This window comes from Pinus tabuliformis, chromosome 4_1 (assembly GCF_031772625.1).
Source record: "Pinus tabuliformis cultivar Carrire ecotype Pingquan chromosome 4_1, CPIR1, whole genome shotgun sequence".
Lineage (NCBI taxonomy): Eukaryota > Viridiplantae > Streptophyta > Pinopsida > Pinales > Pinaceae > Pinus > Pinus tabuliformis.
In genome coordinates, this window is record NC_142303.1 from 572,393,201 (window position 1) to 572,417,839 (window position 24,639).

Sequence of the window (24,639 nt, forward strand, 5' to 3'; positions counted from 1 at the left end):
TTTCTATTTATTTTAATAAAAATAATATTTCCTATTATTTTATTATTGCATCGTAGACCTCATTTTATGGAGTGGGTGATGATATATCTCTATATATATTATAAAAGAAAATTATTTTTGTTAATCTAGTCAAAGGCAATTTCATATTTATGTGAACAATAATATTAATATTTATTTATATATTTGACTTAATTATTTAAATTAATCTTTTCTCTATTTTATGACCTAGTTAAAAGTAACCATTTTTTTATAGATTTGTCTTTCTGGTTAACCCGCTCATTTTGTCTTTCTATTTAACATGTTGTCGTTGTTGTGATCTAAGTCAAAAGTAACCATTTATTTATAGATTTATAGATTTGCCTTTCTATTTAACCCGATGATTTTATTTTTTCTATTTAACATGTTGTCATGATCTAATTCTTTATTGTCTTGACTATGAACGATGAACTAGACTGGTTGGTTCGAAACGCGTAGACAAATGTTTCTTGATGTGATTTTTTTCAATTTTTTTCTTAGCAACTAGATATGGATCACAAAAACCTAAACTAGAATTTCAGTTGTATAATATACATTCCAAATATTTATACAAAAGTATTTTGAATACGATAAGTGTTATAAAACTCAATAAATAATTTAATAAATAAGTGTTGTATGGTAGGTTAGTCTCTGCCTATTAAGTTAAAAATTATGCTCCGGGAAAAATTGCATAAAAAATAAAATTACAATATACATTGGTCAATGCTAAATTAATAGTAATCAATAAGAAAATTGAATCACATAGTCTTGACTAATAAATTAAGATGTGAAGGAGACAAATTAATTGTTTGCTTAAGCATAAGGACTTCATAAATTTTGGTGGGAAGTAACCTCTAATAAGTCTACACACTTACAATTTTACTCCTACATACATAAATGCTCGGGAATACATAATTAACATTGGAAAGCAATCTTCCTAACTATATTTATTTACATCTTATTCATATCCATTTTTTATGCAAAGAATTATGGTGAGAAGTAACTCATGGTAAATATGTTATTAACTATATATGATAGTAAATATGTTACTTAAGAAGGCATGAACTATTTTCAAGAAATTTATTTTTGTATGGTTTTCTTACAAGTTTAATAATAAAACTCCATGATGCAAATATCTAAAATTCATGCATAAATGTTTGCAACTATATCTATAAATTATACATAAGATATATGAGGAAATTATCTATATGGCATTATATTATGCAAAAGGTGCAATAAGACTTTCAAGTTAACTCCAGTCAAATTATCAAGTATTTAAAAAAGTTGTCTTTAGTGTGACTTTTATGACTTTCCGTTGCTGGAATCTGAAGAAAAAATTTGAGGTGAAATCTTGATTTGTGTTATTTAAACTGGTTTTTTTTACTGTATATATAGATTCAGCGCCTTAAAAAACCCGTAAAGACACTTAAATTATGCAAGGGTTACCCATCACAAATTTTCCAAAAATCACAGTAAAACAACTCAACTCTTTTAAAAAATATATTTTACGAATATTAAAAAATAAATATTATTCTTTAAAATTAAATATTACTATTGCATTATTCAATGCTAAATTAATATTAATAATGCTAAATTAATATTGATCTGCTAAATTAATATTGATCAACAAAAACATTGGTTACTAGATTTTTTCATTTAAAACTAATAATATTAATTTTTGTTATATGTAGAATGTTAATATTAAATTGATTTCTGAAATATTGTAAGTGCATTTAATCCCTTATGTGAATTTCTACTCTACCATCATCTCTATTCCATGTAATGAAAGCCGCCTATATTTAATATTCAACGTAGTGATATATTACAAAATTGAATTTTAACTTTTAAGCGAGATACGCTTCACCGTTATCCATCTATATAAGATTCTTTGGCGGATCTTACCAATGCCAGATTTAAGCTTTATCATATTGCTCTTCACTAATTAAGTTAATCATTTTGAATGGACCAAATTCAGACTGATCACCAAAAATTCAAAAAATCAAATCCTATTGAATGAAAAATAAATCACCACTATAGGCCTTTGGGGCTCAATTCTAAGTGGCTGCCAGTAGTATCAAAACTTTTTAAAAAGTTCCACCGTACACCTTGTCACCACAACTCTCCTGAAAACACCTCTATGTAAAGATTTTAAGCTTTATAAATGTTATTTTTATTAGTTAGTATGAAAGGATGTATAAGTTTGTTTGTCATTGTTTTTTTTAAAATAAAAAGTAAAAATTATATTTTAAATATAAAAATAATATCTGTTATAATTAAAAAAGATGAATACGTTGTAAAGTAACTAGAAGTAAGAAAAAAGTGTGAATGAAATGTGTGGATGAAAAGTTTAAATTTTAAATTTTAAATTTTTCAAAAAAATATTTTAGCTAGAGATTGAAATAAATTATATGAAAAATTATGTTAACTAATTTATATATATATATATATGTCAACTTCATATATATATATATATAAATATAAATTAAGCTTATATATATTTTATTTAGTATTTAAAAATACAATTTCAAAAAAAATAACACAGTGTATTTTACTCCATAAAAATATTTGCAGATGAAAAAATTTGATCTCCCAATTCATATTAAATTCTATACTAATAATAAAATGATGAGTGACCATGAGAATTATATAAAACTTAGGATTATGATGGAAACTGTTATAAATTTATCATGAAATGGTGCAGGTACTTGGATATTCTACTTTCATAACAGTATAAGAATGTCCCTCACTGTAAGGTCCATAACCATCACGATTTACATGATGGTACAGAACTTAGGATTGAGATGGAAACTGTTATAAAATTATCATGAAATGGTGCAGGTACTGGGATACTCTTCTTTCACAACATTGTAAGAATATCCCTCACTGTAAGGTCCATAACCATCGCGATTTACATGATGGTACAGAACTGTGGGGGCTACAGCTGGAGCTGGAGCTGGCTCGGCAGCTTTTTTCTCCTGCTTTTTCTTTTCAGCGTCCTTTTTTTCGTCCTCTTGTTTTTTCTTCTCGGCATCTTTCTCATCCTTGGCAGGACCCTCGCTCTTTTTCTCTTCCTTCTCCTCTTCTTTGGCAGGACCCACGCTCACTAACTCTGTCCTGAACCCTATTTTCCTTAGTTTTGTTGTGAGCCACACGGGATCTGCTTCTCCCACCACGGTTATCTTTCCCTCTTTCATGTCCACAGAAATGGAGTCCGCTGAAACAGAACATGGCGGTATTAGTAAGCTTAATCCATATACCTAATATTTAGTAAATGGTGTTAAAATATTGTGGAGGAAGCAGGGATTGAAGATTCCTGCCTCCAACTCCTGCAACTGCCTTCATGGCTCTTCTCTTGCTTCTCTCATCCTCCATGGTTGATTTCAGCACTATTTTCTGCACATCCAAATTATGGTTAGTCATCAATAATACAAAATATTTCAAATCATTAACCCTACAACAAAATTTCTCATCATTTCATTTACCTATGCTGCACTTTATGGTTCTCTTGACATTCTTTCTCTGATGCTTTTGTTCTTGGTGATGTATTCTCTTGACATTTTTTTTCATGTTTTTGTGTTTTGGTGATGTATTCTCTTTTGAATTTGAAATGTAGACAATAAAACATGACTATTTTTGAATTTTAAATAAAGACAATCAAATATGATTATTTGAGAATTCTAAATAAAGACAATCAAACATGACTACTGTGATAAATCTTTTTCCTTCATGCTTTTGTGTCTTGCTGATGTATTTTCTTTTGAATTTGAAACGTAGACAAGCAAACAGGGCTATTTTTGAATTTGAAAATATAGACAATTAAACCTGACTACTGTGGTGATAAATGGAGTTTATAAAATTGAAAGAAAGAGTTAAAAAAATACTTATAATATACCTTCATTTTGATAACTGTAAGATAGTAACAATTTATATGATTATCGCCAAAAATAATACCACTGCAAATCGATTCCAAATACCAAATTTCTAGAAAGCCCAGGAGACCGGAAAAAACTCTGCATAAAACTCTGCAGATAAAACTCAGAGAACTTGAACGATCATTGAACGATATTTTTCTGTATTCCAAAATTCTTTTGATGAGAATACAATGGGTTCCACGAGCGAAATAAATAGGCAAAATATGGCCCGCGAGTTTGTGTTAGTGCAGATTCCATCAAATCCAGCGCAAAATGCAAATTCAGTTCCAGGAAAAGTCCGGGATTTGAGTGCGTGTCGTTGTACTGGCCATCGACAATGTTATCGCAGGCCTGAAACGAAAGATGCCCTTATTGGCGGACCCATGATTTCACTACTCTTACTGTAGTCCATATGAAAGACTCGTGCGCCATGCCGATACAGTGACGCCGATCAACTTGCTTCAGCGAATGGAGTATTAGTGTACTTGGATTGCTTTATAGCAAAATATGGCGTGGGGATATGCGTGGCCTCTGGATATTTGGATTTTCTGCATCCACGCCGATGACTCTGTCAAATGAAGATTGTCGGTTGTCTTTAGCGTTTAAGACATGCTGCCGCACTGACCATTGCTGGGACAATGGGAATAGTAAGAATTTTTGCGTTGTAACCACAACGCAGGTCTTCTAACGTCATGGTGAAAATAAAAAGTAAGCCAATCTTGTACTGAACAGAATCTTTTTCTGACAAAACATTTACAACTCAGGCCTTCAAACATTTTAGTGGAAACGGACTAAGCCAATTTTGTACTGAACATGATCCTGTACTCTGAAAAAACTGGAAAGATTTTCCTTTAATTTTAAGCCATTCTTTTAACAAACCGAATCTTGGGGCTCGTAAATTTATTTTCTTTGAATTGTAGAAGTGTGTAACATTACAATTGGGATCTACAAAAGAAGTTAGTGTAGATTCCCCGAATTTTGAAAGTGTAGATATAGTCTCCAGAATTCGACATCAGACATCTAATTACAGAATTAGATATCAGACATCTAATTACTTCGTTCAGGTTGATTAAATGTGAATTTGAATCTTGTTATAAATTTTGGATGAGGTTGTCTATTACTTTAGTCAATATATAAATTAGTAAAATCATATTAATAAATGTGGTTGATATAGGCCGAAAACCAACAGAATAATATGAATCCATGGATTAATAAACCAAAGAGATTGACACTATAAATCTAAGGAAATAATAAATGCAAGGGATTAGTACTATAAATACAAAGGATGAATAAACCCGAGGGGTTAATATTATAAACTGAAGGGAATGGTGTTAAACCCCAAAGGATTATGAACCCAACATATTGATATTATGAACCCAAGGTATATAAACCCTTACATAAATATTATAAACCCAAAAATAAACATAGCTGACTATGGTTGATTTTCATATTTAGACAATCGTTGTCACCATGCGACATTGTATCATGTTTTACCATGCTAGACCATGATTTATTTTCAAATGGAAACAACCTTTGTGACAATGTGACATTGGCCATGGTTTTCCATGGTTGATTTTCATATCGAGATAATCGTTTGCACAATGTAACATTGGATCTTGGTTGAGCATAATTGGTGATGCTTGACCAAGATTTATTTTCATATGGAAAAAAAAATGTCACAATGCGACGTACAAATATGGTTGACCATGGTTGATTTTCATATTGAGACAATCTTTGTCACAATGCAATATTGGACCGTTGTTTACCATGAATGGTCATGGTTGACCAGGCTTGACCATGATTGATATTATAAACCCGACAAAATAATAAACCTTGGGGATTAATACTAAAAACCCAAAGGACCGTAAACCCAAGGGAATAATAAGCCTAAGGGATTAATACTATAAATCCAAGGGATGAATAAACTGAAGGGATTAATATTATAAACCCAATGGATTATAAACCAAAGGGAATAACATTAAACCCCAAGGGATTATGAACTCAACATATTGATATTATAAACCCAAGGTATATAAACCCTTAGATAAATATTATAAACCAGAAAATAAGCATAGTTGACCATGGTCAACAATGATTGATTTTCATATTGAGACAATCCTTGTCACAATGCGATGTTGGATCATGCTTAACCATGGTAGACCATGATTCATTTTGAAATGGAAACAATATTTGTGACAATGCGACATTGGACCATGGTTCAACATGGTTGATTTTCATATTGAGACAATCATTTGCACAATGTGATGTTGGATCTTCGTTGACCATGATTGTCAATGCTTGACCATGATTCATTTTATAAAACATGGTCAACCATCGTTCAACTTCGTTGACCATGATTGACCTTGGTTGACCATCATTTCTAATGGCTAACCATGATTGATATAATGAACCGAATGGATTAATATTATAATCCCATGGGATTATAAATCCTAGGGAATAATAATAAACCATGGGAATTTGAACCTTTATATTAATAAGCCCAAGGAATTGATATTACAAAACCAAGGGAATAATACTAAAAACCAAATGGATTATAAACCAAAGCGAATAATTTTAAACCAAAGGCAATAAAAAAACCCAAGTTATATAAACCATAAAATAAATACTAGAAGCCTAAAATAAACATGGTTGGCCATAGATGACCATGGTTGATTTTCATATTGAGACAATGTCACAATGTGATGTCAGACCATGCTTGACGATTGTTGACCATGATTGATTTTCATATCAAGACAATGATTCTCACAATTAGACGTTGGACCATGCTTGAGCATGGTTGATGATGGTTGATGCAATGTCATGTTGGACCATAGTTATTGACCATGGTTGAGCATGACTAACCAAATTTATAAATGTCATTGACCATGATTGATCACGGTGTTGTTAGGACTACAACAACCTCCTATTTATTTTTATTTGTGTAAAAGAAAGAAAATAAAAATGACCCTTTATTAAAAAAATTCTTATTTTTTCCATTCTTTTTGTACATAGTTATTTATTTTCAAAAAATCTAACAAAAAATTAATAACGTAGAAAGTACAAAAAAAAAATAATAAAGTATGAAAGTCGAAGGTTGGACCTATATATTTCGTTAAAACAAAACTCATCTTCCCGACCCTCCGACTTCCAACTATAGCAAAGTCATGCTTAATACTCCAACATAATAAAACAACTTTGTTCACACCTAACCTTTTCACTCCTGACTTCGTCTTACCCTGGCCACATTGTAGGTTGAAGTCGGTGTCACCCGTGCCAATATGTTGTATGTAATATCATCCCAACTTCTGACTACCTAGCTCACTTTTTCTCTGACTACAAATCAAATATTATTTTTATTGGTTTATGTGCCAAACATCATTTTCTTTTAGTTTTTTTTTATATAAAATAAGTCGCAAATTGAAATCGTTTATGTTTCAATAAAACCTTCCCCAACCTCCGATCATCTGACCTCACCTTGATTTTTGCACAAAAACAATTGAAATGTCTCATCACTTTTATGAAAAATTAATACCTATCATGTGAATTTATTATTGCTAGTCCTGAGGGTTTAAACAATATTTATCTAGCTTTCTCCTTTGCACTTTCTATTTTGAAAATTGTTCTTCACACCTTGTTTACACTCTTGTATGAAACCTCTTTGATATTACAAAGAAAGAGTTCAAATTCATTTTAAGGCTTGTAATTTCTGGTGAACATGCACTTTGATAAATAATTTGATTAGTAAATTTGATATTTGTTATATAAAACTCAATTGTTTTGAATTGTTTGTTTAGGACACAATATGGGAAAGAAAGTTAAATCTATTTTGTCAAATCAGGTTGTTAAATAGATTAAATAAAGGCTAAAGGGAGTAGAAAATATGGAACCAGAAGATTACAATCTCAACCCATCTCTGATTTCTGATAGCACCTTCAAAACTCAGTTGACAGATATAATGAAGTGTGTAACACTCTCCTTCCACACTTATTCAAGCTTACTGTACCACCAGGGTAAATATGTGACAAAGAGTTACTATGACATGATTAAAATACACAAGTACAATTAAGGAAGTGGAACTGACGAACCAAAACGTTAAAGACATCCCCCGGGTGCTACAGGATGCCAAGGAGCTGACCAACCACACCAGGTGCCCAACCCCTAAGTTAACTTATCTTTTCACTGACTTGGAATCTCAGTCATGTTGGCATTATGATACAAGTGTTGTCCTTGATGGCAACTCACTCATAGGTTAATTCAGTTTTATGAAATGTAACCCACAGTGTAACATATCCATTAAGATGTAACAGGGCATTGGTACAGAAGACCAGGAAGATGGAACTAAAGAACCTACTAATTAGAATGAAGAATTTGAAGGTAAAGGATGGTGAAAATAAGTTTAAGATGTATACACAAGTCCACTTAGTCAAAATAGCATATACACGCAGGTCCATAGAACAAAAAGTGCATATACGTATACACGCACTCCCGCAAGAGGAAAAGTGCGTACAGGTTGGAAAATCAAGGAATTTCAAGAGTAGAGAATACCAGGGGTCAATACCATGGTAGTAGCCCACAATATTGAGTGGAGTAATGACTATTTGATCCCACCAAAGAATACCATGGGTCCTAAGTGGTTTTGGTCCGAGGTATTGAGAAATGCCAAAAATTATATAAGGAGGAGAAGATCATTAAGCAAGGGTGTGTAAGTGAAAAGGGTTTCTAAGGAATACTTCTATCTGGAGTATATTTTATGTTGTAGGAGCTATGTTGGTGATTTGATCTGAGATATTGTGCACACCTTGAATTCAATGTTAGATTGGGATCATGAGACTTGAAATGACTTATCATTGAATGATCTGCTATTGTTTGGGCCAAATCTAATTGTGTACACCTGTTTTATTCTTTAATTGTCATGATCTAGGTTTGCCTGAAGCTTGGAATAGCAGCAAAGTTATGAGTTAATATTTGCAGATCTATATGCTAGTTTGTCTCGGTAAAAGCACGTGCACACACAAGTTCTACTATTCCAAGTAGCGTATACAGAGGAAAAGCCTATTGTTTTGATTTGACTGATCTATCTGATCAGTTCTGGTGTTTTAATGCTGTCTGTCAATGAAGTCTTCTTATATCTGAATGTAAAACTGAGTGAATAAGGAGTCTGATATTTGATTGATTGATTTTATAAGTGAGAAGGGTGATCTTTTCTACTACCAGTGTAAAACTCTGTAAATTGAAAGTAGATGTTCAGTACATTGTTGGTTGGTACAGATTTGATTCAGAAGGTTTATGTTTCAGTAGTTTTGAAGGTATACGTAGGTTTGATTAAAGGAAGTAGCGTATACATGCAGGTTGGGTTTAGTAAAGTAGTGTATACATTATGATGTAAAAATTTATGAAACGTGGTCCCTGGAAGAACAGATAAGGTCGTAGCATTCTATAGGTCGGTGCCTACGTACTAGTAAAGACATTGGCTAGTACAAGAGCTAGGGGGTTGTAGCTCCCTTCTAGTAGAAGCTGGAAAACGAGAGAAGGTTGTAGCCTTCTACAGGTGGATGCCTACGTACTTGTATGAGTCAGCACCAGTACAAGATTGTAAAGAAATTTTCTTATTATTAAAAGAAGACAAAGATGACATCAGCAAGTGGTTTTCACCCACATTAGGTTGCCACTTTAAATATTGGTGTTCATGTGTGTTGCTTATGTGTGATGGTTTATTCTGTTTTTACTACACTATTTGATAAGTGACTGATGCACTGGTTATAGATCAACACATGATAAATTAACTAAATCACAAGTTCTTTGGGTATACGCTAGTTTCACTAATCATAGTAGCCTGTACACGCTAGATCACTTCACAAAAGTAGCGTATGTAAATCTATTTGGGAAATGAAAAATTATTGATCTGATAATACTAATTCACCCCCCCTTCTCAATATTATTTCCAGCAATTGGTATTAGAGCAGGTCCTTCAAAAGAAGCTTGATCGCTTGAAGGAAGATATTTCAAGATGAATAATCATGAAGGCATGGGATCCATCAGACCACCAATCTTCAATGGGAGCAACTTCATATATTGGAAAATAAGAACTAGAGCCTATCTGCAATCGCTTGGAGGTGATGTTTGGGAAATTGCGGAAGGAGGATATCAATTTCTAGCAGAAATTCCTACAGACTTTGCAGGTAAGAAGTTATATGAAACCAATGCCAAAGTTGTCAATACGTTATTGAGAAGTCTGTCAGAATAAAAATTTGTCAAAGTCATGCAGCACAAGACAACCAAATAGATATGAGACAAAATCATTCAGAGCTACAAAGGAGACTCTCAAGTAAAATGTGCTAAGCTTCAAACTCTCATAATTCAGTATGAAACTCTTAAGATGCATAGAGATGAGAGCATTGCTAGTTACTTTTTACATATAGATGAGATTGTTAATTGTATAAAGAATCTGGGTGAAGAGATAAATGGAGCTACTTTAGTTGAGAAAATTTTGAGATCTTTTTCTTCTAAATTTGAGTCAAAAGTGTCTGCCATAGAACAAAAATAGGATCTTCAAAATATTATTGTGACTCAACTCCATGGAATCCTAACTACCTTTGAAATGAGAAAAGGAGGTCCATCAGATATGAGAGAAGCTGCTTTTAAAGTGTCAGCAAAGGGAAAAGAAAAGGAAGAGCACAATGAATCAGAACACATTTCAAAAGAAGAAGATGAGGTAAATTTTGTCAAGAAGCTTCAACGGGGTTCCATAAGATTAAGAGGTAAGCTACCTTTCAAATGCTTTGCTTGTGGTAGAGTCAACCATTATGCTGCCAAATGTCCTCATAAAGATAAATATGAAAAAGCAAAGGAATATGCAAAAGGAAATAGAAAACAGGTTGTGAATAGAAAGAGTTACTATACGCATGAAGATAGTGATGGCTTATCCAATAGTGATGAAGATGAAATTGACCAAGATTATAGAATACTCATGGCTTATGAGAATGATGATTTTTTGGATGCCTTAGAAGAGCAATACTTTATTGAAGAAATCACTAAACTCAAAATATGTTTAGAAGAAAAGAATATGATCATTGATATGTTGACACACCAACTCACTAAAGAGAAAAACACAATGAAAATCTAGAATGTGAAATTGTGGGTGTAAGAAAAGAACTTGGGAAGACAAAATATCTTAATCTTAGATTTGCTAAAGGATCTGAAACTTTAAATGAAATCATCAAAGTTTAGTGTTCCCCTCTGATAAAGACAAGTCTTGGATATACTAAATAATCATCTCAATCACAGAAGCCATTAGCCTCCACCAGAAGCTATCTTTATGCAGCAAAGACCAGTGAACAATATGTCAATCGTTAGCAAAGGCCTAAAATTACTCATCAGGTAGATCATATGCAATTTAATCCAAGAATGAATATCAGTAGAAGCTTCAACCAGCAAGTAAACAATGCCAAAAGATTCTATGATTGCAGAAACTTCTTTAATGGGCAATGTTTTTCATGTCATAACTTTGGGCATAAGGCTGCTCAATGTGTTGCTTACAAAACCATCATGACTAGAGAAGCACGAAATCAAAGGAGTGTAACAGGAATCAAGAAAAGCTCCTATAATAAATTTTCTCCTCTTTAAAATGAAGTAGAATGTTCGATTTGTAACAACTTTGATCATGAAGAATCTAAATGCAAGAGCAAATTCCGGCCATCACTTAAAAAGGAGAAAACATCATTAAATCCCAAGATATGGAGAAAGAAGGAATCTCAATAAAAAAGATGTGGCATAGCTCTGTATGTAGAAGGACAAGAAAATCAATGGTACATCAACAGTGGATGCTCCAAACACACAACAAGTGATAAAGATAAACTTCATTCATATAATTCTCTAGAAAAGAAAAAGAATGTCTCATTTGGAAATGACACTCCAGCTGTCATTAAAGGTAAAGGTTCCGTCTTCTTGAAAGAAAAGGTTAAAGCTGGAAATGTCATGTATGTAGATGGTTTAAAACATAACCCGCTGAGTGTCAGTCAAATGTGTGAACAAGGAAATGAAGTCGTATTTCGATCAAACGGATGTGTGGTTTGTGATCTTGATACAGGAAAGAACATGATCAAAGTAACAAGAACTCCAATCAAGTTATACATACTCAAAGGAGGACAACAACAATTCTATCTAAGCAAAACAAATGAAAACTGGATATGGCATAGAATATTGGGACATCTAATATTTTCTCAAATAAGAAAAGCATGCAGGCTCAAGGTCGTTCATGATCTTCTAGATATCAGCATCCTAGAAAATACCATCTGCAAACCATGTCAAGTCGGTAAGCAAACCAAAGTTCACTTCAATGAAAAAGAAGGATCAAAAAGTAAGCCTCTTGAACTCATCCATACTGATTTATGTGGACCAACAAGGAAAAAGTCACCTCGTGGAGAAGAATACTTTATTTTATTCATTGATGATTTTTCCAGGATGTGTTGGATAGGCCTACTAAAGCATAAAGATGAAGCATTTGAAAAGTTTAAATCCTTCAAAGCTTTAGTTGAAAATGAATTAGATCGAAAAATTGAATGTCTCAAATGTGATCGAGGGGGGGAATTCATATCAGATGAATTCTTTGACTTTTGTGACAACATGGAATAAAGAGGCAATTCTCCATCGGAAGAAGTCCTCAACAAAATGGCATGGTGGAAATAATGAACAGAACAATTCAACAAATGGCTCAAGCAATTCTTGATGAATCTGGAACTCCTGCAACCTTCTGGGGAGAAGCTGCATTTGCTACCATGACTATTCTCAACAAAGCAAATGTTCGGGTAAATAGCAATCAAACTCCATATGAACTTTGGTATGGTAAGCCTCCTACTGTAAAACAATTTAGAGTGTTTGGAAGAAAATGTTCTATCAAAGGGACTGATGAAAAACTTGGTAAGTTTGAACCCAGAGCAGATGAAGGAATTCTTCTTGGTTATTCATCTAGAAGTAAAGGATGCAAATGTTATAACAAAATACTTCGGAAAATTCTTGAAAGCATTGATGTTGTAATTGATGAAGCATGCAGAAATTTGGAACAAATGAAATCAATAGAGGAATATGACAATGAGGAAGATGGGGAATTCTTTCCCACATCAAATCAAAATGATATAGAAGAAGAAACCAATGAAGCACCAGAAGAAGATACAACAGATAGGGAAAAGACTCCATCCAGGTATGTTCAGAAGAATCATCTAGAATCTCAAATTCTAGTAGAAAAAGGGGCTGGTGTACAAACAAGAACTCTTACAGGGACCTCAAGTTATTTAGCATTACTATTCTCCACTGAACCTCAAAATGTAAATGAAGCCTGCAAAGATGAATGTTGGGTCAAGGCCATGGATGAATAACTGGACCAAATTGAAAAGAATGATACTTGGGAATTGGTTCCTAGACCTCATGATAAAAATTTTATAGGAACAAAATGGATATTTAAGAATAAGCTGAATGAAAATGGAGAAGTTATTAGAAACAAGGAAAGACTTGTTTGTAAATGGTATGCTCAATGAGAAAGTATATATTTTAAAGAAACTTTTGCACTTGTTGCTAGACTTGAAGCCATAAGGATGTTTCTTCCTCTTTCTAGTTTTCAAAAATTCAAAGTGTATCAAATGGATGTAAAATCAACGTTTCTTAATGGAGATTTAGAAGAAGAAGTTTATATTGAACAGCCAGAAGGATTCATCCTTGGAAATGATTCAAAACTCATATGAAAGCTCAAAAAGGCTCTCTATGGTATAAAACAGGCTCCAAGGGCTTCGTATTACCGCCTTAACAAATATCTACAACAACAAGGTTTCACAAAAGGCTCTGCAGATAGAAATTTATACACAAAGGTTGAAAATGACAAACTGCTAATTATTGTTGTTTATGTTGATGATATCATATTTGGTAGCAATGAAGAATCCATGAGTCAGAATTTTGCTTCAGTAATGCACCAAGAATTTGAAATTTCCTTACTTAGTGAACTTACTTATTTTCTTAGTCTACAAGTACAACAAACAAAATATGGTATCTTTCTTTCACAAACCAAATATCTCAAGCAGATATTGAAGAAGTACGAAATGGAAGATTCTAAACCAGTATGTACTCCAATGGTAACAAGATGCAGTCTGAGTTCTAATGATGAAGCACCAACAGTAAACCAACCAACTTACAGATCTATGATTGGAAGCTTTCTTTATCTAATAGGTACTAGACCTAATATCATGCATGCAGTAGGAATTGTTGGAAGGTTCCAAGCAAATCCAAAGAATCACATCTCCAAGAAGTCAAAAGAATTTTCAGATATCTTTTAAGGAACTTAGGACTTTGGTCTATGGTATCCTAAAGATATAGATCTTACTATTCATGCTTATATAGATGTTGATTGGGCAGTAAATGTGGATGATAGAAAGAGTACTAGTGGAGGAGCATTCTATATGGGTTCATGGTTGGTGTCTTGGTTCAACGAGAAACAAAGTTTGATTGCCTTATCCACATCTGAAGCAGAATATGTGGTTGTTTCATCTTGTTGCACACAACTAATTTGGATGATTCAAACATTGCAAGAAATTCAGATCACATGTACTCCACCCATCTCCATTCTATGTGATAATACAAGTGCCATCAATATTTCTAAAAATCCAATCATGCACTCCATGACCAAGGACATACCCATTTTGTACCATTTTCTACAAGAACAAGTGCTTGAACAAAAGGTTAACTGGGAGTATGTTCCCTCCAAAGAACTGGTTGTTGATATATTCAGTAAGCCACTTCCCAGAGAAACATTTGAATATCTTAGACAAAAGCTAGGAGTAGCTACTGCATCATCCTGCTGTTAAATCCAGTTTTCAGATGAAGGTTATTATATGCGGGTTTCATGAAGTATAGTCACATATACATGTAGGTTTCTATGGCTCAAGGAGTGTATATGTTTTTCTGACAGAAAAACAGTGGGTCAGACTCTGATATGGGAGCTTTGTCTGATATTGATGATTACAGTCTGACAATATTCTTTGTTCATTGATTTTTATCTGACTAGAAAAGATGCCTTGATGAATGAATTGTTGACAATGCACAAGTAGCACATGTTTAGGGGGAGCATTAGCCTTCACACACATTCTGTGTTGTTGGCATCATGGTTGCTCAGTTCTGCTATGGATTCAGATACTTATATCATTTGTTTCATAAGTCATGTAAAGATCTAGGGTGTGATATGACTTCTTCTATCATGGTTTATATTTCAATGAGTCCTATTGGACATATGATGTAATTTGTATCCCCACTGTGCATGGGATGGATGATGTAAAAATTGTTGTATTTCTATATGTATAAACAATTGGTATATCCCCACTTGGTTGGGTGGATGAGTCAAATATGGTGTATCCCCACTTGGTTGGGTGATTGATGTATTGGTTGAAGGGAAAATACCCCTAGGGTCCTTTGGGTTAAGACTCTACCAGACTGAAAATTGCTTATTCAAAGAAACACACACACAGCCATTATCTTCACTTTAAGTAAATTCTAATGTTTAGGGTACGTACCTAAGGTCCTACGTTCGAGAAGGCCTTTAGGGTCCAAACCCTTCTTGGAGTTCCCTTCTTCTTCTTTGACCTGTAAAACAAACAAATCAAAGAACACAATAGTACATGGACAAATACTTATATGAAAACCATCTTCATGCTATAAAGTTAGTTATAAAAATCTTTAAGTAACTACTTGCATAAGAATTCAAGACAAGAATCTCATAAGCATAAAGAAAGATTGTTTTGGGAACCAAGACGTGTTTCTTTTATATAAAGGCAAGTAAAGTACATATAACGGAAAGATATCACCTGAAACACCTTCAGCAGGCTCCAAGCAAAGCTTCCTCCCGGATTCGTTCCAGCCTCAAGCCTCCAACAAGAGCTCCTTCCAAGTCTTACTCAATGATGACATAAAGGAAGAATGATCACCAATACACATGGAAACAAGGGTTTCCTATGCAAAATGGGGGAAGTGCAGAAAGCACCAAGGACTTCAGACCTGGTCTATGGGGAAAATCTCAGCATAATAATCTTGCTCTTCTTTTCTCTCTCCCTTAGGCCTTCCCTTTGATGTCTTTTTATACCATCTCCAAAGTAGTTTTTTAGTTAGGAGTTGGTTGGGAACAGTTGGGCCACGGGCACTAACAGGTGATCAGCAGGTAAAACCCGCAATCTCCGCCCGAAAATGAGGAATTATTTATTTTTTTAAGTGTTTTAATACATACACGCGGGTTGGGTATACACAGACCCGCGTGTACACGCGTTTAACTCAGGGCAATGTCACGTATAGGGGATAAAACACTGTTTTTTAAATTTTAGGACCAGGTCTGGAAGGAGGGGTTGCCCTAGGCCATGAGTGCAGCATCACAAACCATAAGAGTGATATTTGGAGCTATAACAAATGCCCCCTAATATATGAGGTCAGAAGGGGAACATGATGGCCGAAATATATTATGTAAGTACATGGAAAGGAACTCTGTCGAAAAACCGAGGAGGACTGCACCAGAATTCAGCCTGCCAAGCCACCGAAAGGAGATCAGAAAGAAACACTATCTGAGGCGGGCATACCCATGCTTAGGAAAAGTAAAGCATGTCCGCATATCAAGTACAAGCAGATCCACTAAGTATACAAGTATAAATGACTGGGAGATACATAATGGATCATCTGATCATAATAAGTAAGTACATGTCTGAATATCACATATAAGACTATCAATGATGCTGAAAGACGCAACGGATCACTGATATCAAAGACTGATCCCAAAAGGTACCAACTGAACATGATGGAATAGGATGGTACTACACTACAAACTCAGGTGCCAGCATATAGAATGTCGCCATGACTGACTGCAACATATAAGGTGGAGTGGTATCAACTAGCAGTAACAAGAGCAACTGTCAAGTGAACCAATGAATGCTGATACAACCTGAGGTCTTCACCGACTGCCGTGGTACATTTCTACACCATGGGAATAAATGATCTGAAGTCGACCATGTGAGAAATCGTTTGATTACCGGTCATTGATGTATACTGTTAACAAACGCGAGACTACTCACCGATAATGATAATGAGCGTCAAGGTACCCAGTACAATCTAACAAGTGTGAATAGATGAGCTGAAGTCGAACACCTGTAAGAATCTATCGATCAGGAGACAATGATGGTTTCCCACTCTCGATAGCGAAGGATCTGCCACTAATGACTGCAAACCCCAAGGTACTTCCAAATGGACTCTAGATCTTTGCCCCAGAGCAATGAGTCGGAGTCGATAGGGAAAGATCCGCTAGAAGGAAGGCATTAAGCCATCCTCCATCAATCTAGCGCGAGTGTAACCCGTAGGCCAATAATGTGGAAGGAATCGAACGAAAAAGATGTAGTAACCCAACCGAAGTATGTTTCCGGCGTACACAAGATGTGGCTAGCGCACGGCAGAAACCCTCTAAACCAACCAATAATAAAAGCTGACACAGAGGCGAGGTATCCACCAATAGGGTCAAATGGAAACCAAGGTACTGCACGAATCCCAATGTGTGATAATGTATGCTGATGTCGAACACAAGGGAAACCACTCAGTCAAAGACCCATGATACTGATCGATGCTGAGCACAAGGTGACCTATCAATAATGAAAATAGGGCCAGGGTGCGGCTCTAGGCCTATCCTCAGAGCAAGGTGTCGTCGTCGATAAGGACAAGACCCGCCAGCAAGAAGTCAATGGGGAACTTCTCAAACCAGCACGAGTAAAGGACCAATATAACTGATGTGATGATAGACATGACACTGAAAACCAGGGATGGCCGACTGAAAAATGAGTTAAGAGACACCGTAGAAAGGCCGACTCAAGCTAACTTCCCTTGAACAAAAGCATGACTCAATGTGACTATGTGGCAGCATATGATGAATCTGTATAAGTTCGTCATGCAGGAGGCACGAACGAACCCTCCATATGATTGGAAGAGATAACCAATCGGGGGAGAAATGACTCAATAACAAGGTTATGGCGTACCTAAGTCAAACTAAATCCCACCCATGCGGAGGAGACTTTGTTTTGAGTGCTTTGTTCAAGGGCGACATGACTGACTCTAGCTGCCAACAATAAATGGAAATAATGTCCCTGTTCCCGCTCTTTTTTGGAATATTTAATTTTTTTGTCCTTTTCTAATAAGCCGGAAAAAGAATAAAAGAATGCTATGGTACAGTGGAAAGAACGAGTGTCGGTGAAACATATGATCTAGTTCCTGGGAAAGGAACGTTCCTATGCTCAATGCAGGGAGGTGAAAACTAGTCAGTGACACTCAGAGGTATGTTCCTTCCACGGATCTGGGTATGTCAAGCTGCAGAAGTCAAAGGTATGCAAGGTTGATTTTTGCAGACATCATGGTCAAAATTTGGCTTAAACACGAGTCCAAGTGAAGCCGGCTCTAGGCCAAAAGGTGCAAATGGTCAACATGCAATGCAAAAGTACAACTCGACACTCATAGGAGCCTCTAGGGTATAAGGCCAGAACGAAGCGAAGAAGCAAAGAGGAATGAGTCTTCAACGCATAAGTCATGGCGGGACTATAGAGGACTCCCGAGCCTACTCAAAACGAAGCAGCATGGGCAACAAATGTCAGTGAGGTGCTAACTAGGATGCCCATGTAAAGGATGGCTCTACCATCGTGTCATGATTTAAAGAATCGGCGAGTGAAAATGGCTAACGGACCATAACACGATGGGGTCGACCCTATGGCAGATGCATCGGTCAAATGGAGGCTAGTATGCATAATGCAACGGAAAAATGGTGTCCCTAACCTATATGCCAGTGAGAACACGATACCTGCCATGACGGGTCAGTAGTCATGGAACCGTCTTGAACCGTCGAAAAATGTCCAAAATGTCCTGAAAAACAACCCAATCTCGACATTCCAAGCTCCCAAGTTAAAAGTGACATGAAACCAAACAAAATAAAATTTTGAAAAAATTTTGCATTTTCAAAACTTATAAAAAGAAATTTTGGACTTACCATTTTCACCGTTTGACTTGGAGAGCAAAAATTGTGGAGCAAAAGGAGCAAACTTCCCTATGACTTTTCCAATCGTTCAAACTTGCCGAAAACTTCCAGGTAAGCACTACACTTGTCTTGCAATTAATTGTGATAGTTTTTTGGAAATTTAATTGATGTTTTACTGTTGGATTTTTGCAAAAAATTCCTTTGCGGCGTACACGCGGGTTGGCTATATAGAAATTGCGTATACGACGGCCCTACACGCCACTGTATACAAAGGAACCTGCGTGTGCGCAACAAACTAATTTTATACACAAAACTAACGTATGAAAATGATTTTTTCTTCCAGGATGACTCTCACATGGCGTGAAAGAGAGCACTCAGCCATGGATAATGAAGTTATGAACAATGATGAGGCATTAGATGCCCTACGGGGATGCGGGTTGCTAATATTCTTCAAATTCCCAAATATGAAAGCCAACACGCGTTTGCTTGAGAGACTCATTGATTATTGGGATGTCGATGAGGAAGCATTTGTGATTGATCAGATGCCACTCAGGGTAGAAGTGGAAGACATATATTTTATCACGGGCCTTTCCCGAAGGGGAGAGGTAGTACATTCCCGGGGCAGGACACGGAATAGCCTCAGTGTAGATGACTATGTACAGATTTATTGCCCGGGTCACCGAAAGGTCGGGAGCCAGATCTCTATCCCACATGTGGCGAGTTTGTCACTCACGATAATCTTGTTCACTATAGCTCGAGTGAACGGATCATCCTCACTACATCAGGCATCATGGCTAAATATGAGCGTGGCAGTGGATTGTCTCACTACAGTGTTTGACTGGTGTACTCCTCTCCTTTCCAACATGAAGGAACAACTCACTTCTATCAGGAGGGGACAGACCAAGAATTTTGGGTTCGGAACCATCTTGTGCACTTTCCTCTTCGAGAAGGTTCCCGCACTCCGCCCCAGGGTAGCAGTGGCCATCAGTAGTCCACGTGATCCACGCATGGGCCGGACTAATATAATGATCATGTTCCAGACATTGGGCCTGTACGACCAGATGGATTCCCGCGGTATGGACGGCGTGGCCGAGGAGCCGAAGAGGCGGCTGCGGATACGGAACGGACCCTGAACAACGTCTAACGACACTTGGCGAGACTGAGCTGCCAAGTACCAATGGCCGAGATAGAGGACCTTCCTCCAGATATGCAGCGTCATGTGGTTGGGATGCCACGTGATTGGGTTCGCATCTTTCGGCGCGTGGCCAATGCTATAGTTACTTATTTAGCTGCTCATCCAGAGCCGAGGCATTAGATATGCCTGACATGATTATGGGCATTTGAGTCCCAATTTTGTATATTTTTGGACACACATATGTACACTCGAGGCGTTTTATGATATATATATATATATATATATATATATATATATATATATATATATATATATATATATATATATATATATATATATATATATATATATATATATATATATAGTTTGACTTTTTGATGCATGATTTTATGATGATGAATGATTGATATGCCAGTCTAATGCTTGATTAGCGATAGAATCAGCTAACCAATTTTGAGATCTTGGAATGTGCAAATAATTAATGTAAATAAATGATCTTTGCAACAACCTCACCCTTAAATATTGGCGATATAATAATGGATCTCTAACCCGATAAATGTTATTTAACTGAGACACTATCAATTGAGAATCAAGATATACTACCAACGAGTCGATCCCATAAGAGATTGCCTCGGATAATAAATTGATAACAGCTGTATACTCGGCCATATTGTTTGAAGCAGGACCGATACACACGCCTCTCGATATCATCAACTGACCAGTTGGGTAATAAAGTACCCAAGCTACGGAAGCAAGATTCCGAGTGTGCCGACTAGCACCATCGGCGAACCCAAAATAGACCAAATCATCCATCAGCACCTGCCACAGCCGACCAAAAAGCACTGATATCAGAAAATAGACACTGGCATCTTCCCCAGTGGAACATGTCAGTGTCTGTGCTTGTCTTGCAATTAATTGTGAAAGTTTTTTGGAAATTTAATTGATGTTTTACCGTTGGATTTTTGCAAAAAATTCCTTTGCGGCGTACACGCGGGTTGGCTATATAGAAATCGCATATACGACGGCCCTACACGCGACTGTATACAAAGGAACCCGCGTGTGCGCAACAAACTAATTTTATACACAAAACTAACGGATGAAAATGATTTTTTCTTCCAGGATGACTCTCACATGGAGTGAAAGAGAGCACTCAGCCGTGGATAATGAAGTTATGAACAATGATGAGGAATTAGATGCCCTACGGGGATGCGGGTTGCTAAAATTCTTCAAATTGCCAAATATGAAAGCCAACACGCGTTTGCTCGAGAGACTCATTGATTATTGGGATGTCAATGAGGAAGCATTTGTGATTGATCAGATGCCACTCAGGGTAGAAGTGGAAGACATATATTTTATCACGGGCCTTTCCCGAAGGGGAGAGGTAGTACGTTCCCGGGGCAGGACACGGAATAGCCTCAATGTAGATGACTATGTACAGATTTATTGCCCGGGTCACCGAAAGGTCGGGAGCCAGATCTCTATCCCACATGTGGCGAGTTTGTCACTCAGGATAATCTTGTTCACTATAGCTCGAGTGAACGGATCTTCCTCACTACATCAGGCATCACGGGTAAATATGAGTGTGGCAGTGGACTGTCTCACTACAGTGTTTGACTAGTGTACTCCTCTCCTTACCAACATGAAGGAACAACTCACTTCTATCAGGAGGGGATAGACCAAGAATTTTGGGTTCGGAACCATCTTGTGCACTTTCTTCTTCGAGAAGGTTCCCGCACTCCGCCCCAGGGTAGCAGTGGCCATCAGTAGTCCACGTGATCCACGCATGGGCCGGTGGGCTGACTTGATGAAACGTCTGGGGGGTGGGGAAGTCCCAAGGAATGCATTTGACGATGATTTCTTTGCTTGGTGGGAGCAGCAGATCATCGCCGTGGATGACTACCCCTATGCCGGACTGGATTTCCGAGGAGATCCTGATCTAGTGTTACCACCAAATGCAGCATGGGGCGATATTAGTAAGAACTTTTTTTTATGTTTTTATGATTTTTTTTTTTGGATTTTTCAAATATAATGATGAATTTTGAAAAATATTTTTTGATGAGATTCAAATGACTAATATAATGATCATGTTCCAGACATTGGGGCTATACGACCAGATGGATTCCCGCAGCATGGACAGCGTGGCCGAGGAGCCGAAGAGGTGGCTGCGGATACGGAACAGACCCTGAACAACGTCCAATGACACTTGGCGAGACTGAGCTGCCAAGTACCGATGGCCGAGATAGAGGACCTTCCTCGAGATATGCAGCGTCATGTGGTTGGGATGCCACGTGACTGGGTTCGCATCTTTCGGCGCGTGGCCAATGCTATAGTTACTTATTTAGCTGCTCATCCAGAGCTGAGGCATTAGATATGCCTGACATGATTATGGGCATTTGAGTCCCAATTTTGTATATTTTTGGACACACATATGTACACTCGAGGCGTTTTATGATATATATATATATATATATATATATATATATACAGTTTGACTTTTTGATGCATGATTTTATGATGATGAATGATTGATATGCGAGTCTAATGCTTGATTAGCGATAGAATCAGCTAACCAATTTTGAGATCTTGGAATGTGCAAATAATTAATGTAAATAAATGATCTTTGCAACAACCTCACCCTTAAATATTGGCGATATAATAATGGATCTCTAACCCGATAAATGTTATTTAACTGAGACACTATCAATTGAGAATCAAGATATACTACCAACGAGTCGATCCCATAAGAGATTGCCTCGAATAATAAATTTATAACAGCTGTATACTCGGCCATATTGTTTGAAGTAGGACCGATACACACACCTCTCGATATCATCAACTGACCAGTTGGGTAATAAAGTACCCAAGCTGCGGAAGCAAGATTCCGAGTGTGCCGACTAGCACCATCGGCGAACCCAAAATAGACCAAATCATCCATCAGCACCTGCCACAGCCGACCAAAAAGCACTGATATCAGAAAATAGACACTGACAGCTTCCCCAGTGAAGTCGCCAATTCTGGTTGAAGGGAAAATACCCCTAGGGTCCTTTGGGTTAAGACTCTACCAGACTGAAAATTGCTTATTCAAAGAAACACACACACAGCCATTATCTTCACTTTAAGTAAATTCTAATGTTTAGGGTACGTACCTAAGGTCCTACGTTCGAGAAGGCCTTTAGGGTCCAAACCCTTCTTGGAGTTCCCTTCTTCTTCTTTGACCTGTAAAACAAACAAATCAAAGAACACAACAGTACATGGACAAATACTTATATGAAAACCATCTTCATGCTATAAAGTTAGTTATAAAATTCTTTAAGTAACTACTTGCATAAGAATTCAAGACAAGAATCTCATAAGCATAAAGAAAGATTGTTTCGGGAACCAAGACGTGTTTCTTTTATATAAAGGCAAGTAAAGTACATATAACGGAAAGATATCACCTGAAACACCTTCAGCAGGCTCCAAGCAAAGCTTCCTCCCGGATTCGTTCCAGCCTGAAGCCTCCAACAAGAGCTCCTTCCAAGTCTTACTCAATGATGACATAAAGGATGAATGATCACCAATACACATGGAAACAAGGGTTTCCTATGCAAAATGGGGGAAGTGCAGAAAGCACCAAGGACTTCAGACCTGGTCTATGGGGAAAATCTCAGCATAATAATCTTGCTCTTATTTTCTCTCTCCCTTAGGCCTTCCCTTTGATGTCTTTTTATACCATCTCCAAAGTAGTTTTTTAGTTAGGAGTTGGTTGGGAACAATTGGGCCACGGGCACTAACAGGTGATCAGCAGGTAAAACCCGCGATCTCCACCCGAAAATGAGGAATTATTTATTTTTTTAAGTGTTTTAATACATACACGCGGGTTGGGTATACACAGACCCGCGTGTACACGCGTTTAACTCAGGGCAATGTCACGTATAGGGGATAAAACACTGTTTTTTAAATTTTAGGACCAGGTCTGGAAGGAGGGGTTGCCCTAGGCCATGAGTGCAGCATCACAAACCATAAGAGTGAGATTTGGAGCTATAACATGTATGTATGAGTCATTGGTCATAGGGAGGTCATACTCACTTAGTTGAGTTATAGAGTCATGTTATTCTTTTGAAACATATCTCTGCAGACTTGGCATGTACTCAAGGGGAGCATGGACAACATAATGTATATCAAAGGGGGAGAATAAATTGGTTCGCCCTTTGCCCTTGATGTCAAAGGGGGAGAGTATTTTGGTGTTGCTTGTTATCTCTAACAGTTTCTACAACTTGCAGTAATCAACACCAGCATGGTTGCCATCAAGTCCAAAGGGGGATATTGTTGGCATTATGATACAAGTGTTGTCCTTGATGGAAACTCACTCACAGGTCAATTCAGTTTTGATGAAAGGCAACCCACAGTGTAACAGATCCATTCAGATGTAATAGGGCATTGGTACAGAAGAACATGAAGATGGAACTAAAGTCTACTAATCAGAATGAAGAAGTTGAAGGTAAAGGATGGTGAAAAGCAGTTTAAGATGTATACGCAGGTCCACTTAGTCAAAACAACGTATACATGCAGGTCCA

The 24,639-nt window shown here is 36.7% G+C and overlaps 1 protein-coding gene across 3 annotated transcripts; it reads right to left on the reverse strand.

Annotated features, from left to right (window-relative positions):
* Window positions 1-2,587: 2,587 nt before the first annotated feature.
* Window positions 2,588-4,377, reverse strand: LOC149177200 (uncharacterized). 3 transcript variants are annotated; one of them, XM_089420055.1, is made up of 3 exons: window positions 3,967-4,377; window positions 3,333-3,408; window positions 2,588-3,229 (listed from the first exon to the last, which is right to left on the reverse strand). In XM_089420055.1, the coding sequence occupies exons 2-3, from the start codon at window positions 3,385-3,387 to the stop codon at window positions 2,838-2,840; spliced, it is 447 nt and encodes a 148-aa protein (XP_089276181.1). In that variant the 5' UTR covers window positions 3,388-3,408; window positions 3,967-4,377; the 3' UTR covers window positions 2,588-2,837. The 3 variants fall into 3 exon arrangements, with proteins under 3 accessions (XP_089276181.1, XP_089276180.1, XP_089276182.1); XM_089420054.1 differs by having other exon boundaries at window positions 3,908-4,377; XM_089420056.1 differs by lacking the exon at window positions 3,967-4,377 and adding an exon at window positions 3,498-3,697.
* Window positions 4,378-24,639: the final 20,262 nt, after the last annotated feature.

Coding starts and splice junctions, on each gene's coding strand:
- LOC149177200 (XM_089420054.1), bottom strand. Junction 3,230..3,332: donor GGCAGTTGCAGGAGTTGGAG/GCAGGAATCTTC, acceptor GTTCTGTTTCAG/CGGACTCCATTTCTGTGGAC.